The 5,298-nt window shown below is 38.3% G+C and overlaps 1 protein-coding gene across 1 annotated transcript; it reads left to right on the top strand.

Annotated features, from left to right (window-relative positions):
- The first annotated feature begins 1,868 nt into the window (after nt 1-1,868).
- On the top strand, nt 1,869-2,384 carry LOC149578450 (uncharacterized). Its single transcript, XM_089800447.1, has one exon. It carries the CDS (start codon nt 1,869-1,871, stop codon nt 2,382-2,384), a length of 516 nt encoding a protein of 171 aa, XP_089656573.1.
- The last annotated feature ends 2,914 nt before the right edge of the window (nt 2,385-5,298 follow it).

The following is a 5,298-nucleotide window of genomic DNA, read 5'->3' as shown; positions in this document are numbered from 1 at the left end:
TGTATCTTTGACCTTTGTCTTCTCTCCACCTATCCAATCCTTCTCTGCGAGAAACCATGTGATCCAAATTATCCAAGACGATCAAATGTTTGCAACTTTTTCATATTTTTTTCACAAATTTCCTAGGCGTTTTTAAATGACCTTTTTGGAGGTCTTTTGCTCAAAATTTCAAGTCGGCACCTTTGTCGGTCCCTAAAATTGGGCAATCGAAGGCTCATTGTTTTATGGATTTGAAATTAGATCTTCAATTCTTCTTTCCAACAAAAGTTAAAAGTTAAAAGTTAAAAGTTAAAAGTTCCGAGGCCCGAGTTAAAAGTTATGATCTCGACAAGTTAAGGATGCCATTTTTACCTACAAAAGAAGCAAACATTAGTCCGTAAAGTTAACAATGCATAGTAAAGACACACTAGCCATTCAAACAAAACTGGAGGTAAATCTTGAAATCTAGCTAAGTCTGAAATTTTGCAGCCTCGAAATTTGGCTAAGTCTGAAATCCTGAAGCCCTGAAATTTGGCTAAGTCTGAAATCTTGAAGCCCTAAAATTTGGCTAAGTCTAGATTTCTGAAGTCCTAAAATTTCCTAGAATCTTTACCTTATCTCCGGGAGGCCTGAAACCTATCTCAAAAGATTTGTCGCATATATTAAAATATATCTTAAGTATAAAGAACTTATACTTAAACGATATATTTTAAACCCATCTCATTGGCAATTCAAGCAAAACTGGAGGTGAAAGGGCAGCTTGGCAAGGGCACATGGTGCTTGGGAGCGCGGCGGCGTGAACACGCACGAGCCACCTTGATTGTGCATGCGTGCACAATTACAAATCGAGCACGGCATGGCATGGCACGAGGCGCGGCGCGACGCACGAGAGGTGAGTCGCGATGCGGCGTACGCGAAGCAAGGCGCGGCACGCGCAAGGCAAGGCGCGGTGCGGCGAGGCGCTGTGCTCGGCGCGCGCGAGCATGAGTGCATAGGCGCAGGTGCGTGGGTTACACAAGTGCGTGGCAATTTTTTTAAACTCTGTTTTTTTTTTTTTTTAAGTTTTGTGTTTTACAAATTTTTATTTTTTATTTTTATTTTTATTTTTATTTTTTTTTTTTTTTTTTTTTTTTATTGTGATTTGTGGACTCAACTTTCAAACAAAAATTCTTCTCCTGACTCGAATTGTGACTCTAGAAGTCGAAAAAAATAGGGGGTCCCCATTCTTAGTGAGGAATGGGGCGTGTGTTGTGGACACCACAACACATGTCAGTTATAAAAATAAGGTTAGAATATGTCATCTAATAAATAAATTAACTTCCAACACCTTTGCTAAGATAAGAACAACTATATCCTTTTGTAAAGAAGCATCCTCTCGCCCGCCCGCAATGCCTTCCGCATTCATTTCTCCTGCTCCCGCACCTATCTTCAATGATGATACCCTAGCATGGTTTGAATCCCTGACGTCTCCCGCCCATGCTCAGACTGTCAATGGGGTTGGGTTTCGTCCGGCCATGATGCTTGGTGGCCCTTTTGTTGCGTCTAGGGGTGTTGTGCCCGTGGCTCCTATTGGGGCAATTTTTTCCCCTTTTGTTGTTGCGAGTAGATCTGCCATATCGTATGCAAATGTGGCCACCTATGAGGCCGAGATTGTTGATCAAGCAATGCATTCAGGGCTTCAGGCAGTTGTGCCTATTGTTGTAAGTAACCCGATTATGATTGATCTAGAGACTAATATTGTTGAGGAGATTTCCACTTATGCAGTGGACTTCTCTTCTACATCTGTTATTTTTTGTTTTTAGAGTTTTTGGCCCTCTTTGTCGAATCTGTATGCTTGGATTTCTAGATATTGGGAGCCCATCATCTCGGATCTAGTTTAGATTTACCCTATGGAAAGGGGTTTCTTTATTGTGAAATTTGCATCTACTGATGATAGAAATGCCATCCTGCACTATGGTTTCTCTTGGGAGGAGAAGTTCCCCTTGATGGCTAAACCGTGGTATGAGGATTTTGACCGGTCGACAAAATCCTTTAATAAGATTCCTCTGTGGGTAAGGTTGTTGAATCTTCCCCTTCACTTATGGTTGGATTCTATCCTTGAGGCTATAGGGGAGGCCCTTGGGGATTTTTTGTTGGTTGATTCTGCGTCTTCCAATGTGTTTCGAATGACATATGCTTGCATTCTTGTGGAGATCGATGACTCCAAGGGTCTCCCTGAAAAGATTAAGTTGGCCACTCCTAATGGCTCTTGGATTCAACTTCCTGATTATGAGGGAACCCCCTTCAGATGCGGGAAATTCCATAAGACCGATCAACTCGCTGTGCATTGCTCCTCTCAAAGGGTTAGATCGAAGAAGTCGCCTTCTTGGTGGATGGGGATTTTGGATGATCACTACACAGTTTAGAAAGCTTCCTCTGTTGGGGTTGGAGGGGATTCTTCGGGGGCAGATTCTATCGTTGTCTTTGATTCAAATGTTGCCCCAACGGTGATGACGAATAATTCTATTGTACCTCCCATGGATGTTGTAACTGGTGATTCGGTCATGGCCCCTCTTCTAGTTATGTCTCAAGTTGGTGTTGTTGTCCCTTCTACTGCTAGGGTCTAGAAATCGAGTGGTAATGGAATTCCTTCTCCTACTACGAGGGTCTTGTGGACTGGTTGCAGTGTTGCTGACTATGAGTGGCAGAAGGTTGTTGGGATGGTGGAGGATGGATGGAGGCCAGTAAAAGGAGAAAAGGTCAAGTCCTCCACTCCATCTTTTGATATGTCTTTACGGTCTCAAAATATGGGACCAAAAGTTAAATCTTAAGGCCTCGCTTATTTGAGGTTGTCCTTGCTAGATCTCCTGGTACTTTTGGCCTGTTATTCTTTGTAGTTTGTCATGGTTCAGGAATAATTGTCCTTTTCTTTTGTAACCATGGGGTTTCCAGGTTCCCGTTCTAAACCTGTCTTCGTGGTGGAAATGTACAATGTTATCTGTGAGGCCACCCTGGTCACCTTGTATTGGTTGATGACCTGCTTCACCTTTGGGCTATAGTATTTTTGTTTGGGCTTCATTGAATATATTTTGATATGTAAAGGGTCTCAGGCACCCTTCAAAACCTATTTTCCTTAATCAAAAATAAAAGTTATTTGAGCTTTTAGACGTGCTACCCCCAAAACCCCACAAAGGGCACTACCCCTAGACCCCACAAAGCGCAATTGCCCCAAACACTTGTTGAATAATTTGGGGAAGAATTTCACTAATAAAAGTGCATAAAAATTCACTTCAGAGTATGATTAGGCTCCTTATAACATGATATTTATTCCTTAAGCTTATATGAAACATCTATACTTGCTATTGGATTATCAATTGTCTATGATATTGAGTTTTGTGCTAGTGGGATGATTTAAACACATGCAATAGACAATGGGAAGGCTAGAAACATGAAATCATTGGCATATTATCACTAAATTGTTTCCTAAAGTAGTAGATTTTTTATCTAACAAATTCTACTCACCATAAATTTGTACAAGTTTAATTTAGATTAGCAAATGTGTTGCACTACATTCATGCAGCTAGTATATAGCCAAATCACTATTATTCAAAGGACTAGCCAATTTAGATTAACACGTGTTGCACTACATTCATGCAACTAGTATGTAGGTAGATCACTATTATTCAAAGGACTAGCCTCTTCATGAGGAAGAAAACTTTTGTGGTTGTCAAGAATGGATATGGTACCAAATTCGTCGCTCTCATTTCACATGGAAGGTGTGCTGTGATGGATAGCTATGCTAAGGCATGGAGTTAGAGTTGGATTGTGTAGATATTGCATTATAAACCTTTCAAGAGGTGTGGTCATAAAAATTCTTTTACGGCTGGGTGTGTTGGCTTGAGTTACATCTAGCTCAAGTGTTGGAAAGAAAATGTGTTGAGACAATTGTTTTCATTCTTAAGTAGTTCTTGTAGAAAGGCTATAGCTTACCTTCAAATATGCTCTATGAATGACTGACGTCGATGAGACCAACAATCTAAGGAATCTAACATCAAAATTATGTTGTTTTCATGTTCTTCTCAATGTTTTCTCTACAATTATAAATATTTATAAAGCACCTATTGGTTTTGTGTAGTCCTTCCTCTTCAAAAAGTACGTTTAGACAACCCTCTTTCAAGTTATTCTCATATTTTCAATAGATATATTGGTACGCAACACACTAAGAAAACGAAGCGGCATTCAATTTCAATAGCTTGTTTGTTGTAAAAAATGCATGTTATTTCTTCCCAAGTCTCTTTAGGAACTATTCATCTACCTGTTTTGCACCATAGATGGTGAGACTTGGTTTTGAGTTGTGTCGCTAACAATTTTGTCTTACCCTTAATTTCCACCCATAACTAGTCTTTTATGTCGTGGTCCTAAGTAGGGTTGAACTCTTTCACATATTAGGCTTTTTTCAATCTCATATTCTCTGTCCGAATAGAAGCCCTAAAATTTTATAACACAAGTTTGGTTTGGTTGGGTCATTTTACTCTTGGTTAAGAAAAACTCCATGAAATCCTCTTTAACTCTAGGACATGATCCTAAAAGTGGGATCTATTTAGTATGCCTTGTTTGTTGGTTGCGTATTGATTTTGCAAATGTTTTGTTTGATTTTTTATTACTTAAGTTGTTATCAAGGGTTGTTGATCTTAATGTTTTCTAATATGAAGATGACTTAATCTAAATGTAAAAAATGAGGGCTTATCTTTTTGTATTATTTCCCAATTTAAATATTATTATTTAACTACTAGAATTAAATGACTTTAAGTGATAAGAAATGCAATTTAAGTTAATGTTAATTTTTTGTATTTAAGCTAATATTTTGATCTTTGTTTTTTATGTGTTGAGTGCCTTGGGTTGTTATCAATAGCTTTCGATATTATGCAATGTCTCATGTTGTTATCAAACACTCTTCACGATGATTGTAGCAATAAAACCATTTTGATCTAGTTATGGGTATTTGATTATAAAGAAATGAATAAATTCCAACTATTCTAAGTTGTGATATGGTGACAAAATGTTGCCAATCTAGGCAAGATTGAAGCTAATAGAAACTCTAATCTAAACTTATATTCAAAGATAACTAATCTATGAATTAAAGATAAAAAGAAAAATGGCACCTCAATAGGAAGCTTAATATACAAATATTTGGTGAAATTAGGATGACAGAATAATCCCCAATGATTCAACTTTTACTCCTCTCTAGCTTAGAGTGCTTTGATTGATGGAAGAAGAATAAGATATGGAGTACAAAGCTAGAATAAGTGGTAGATAGATGCCCTAGCAAATTTGTCCTCA

Source organism: Cupressus sempervirens, chromosome 1 (assembly GCF_028749045.1).
Source record: "Cupressus sempervirens isolate cs-2001-9-10 chromosome 1, ASM2874904v1, whole genome shotgun sequence".
NCBI classification, from domain to species: domain Eukaryota; kingdom Viridiplantae; phylum Streptophyta; class Pinopsida; order Cupressales; family Cupressaceae; genus Cupressus; species Cupressus sempervirens.
This window is presented reverse-complemented; position numbering and strand designations above follow the sequence as displayed.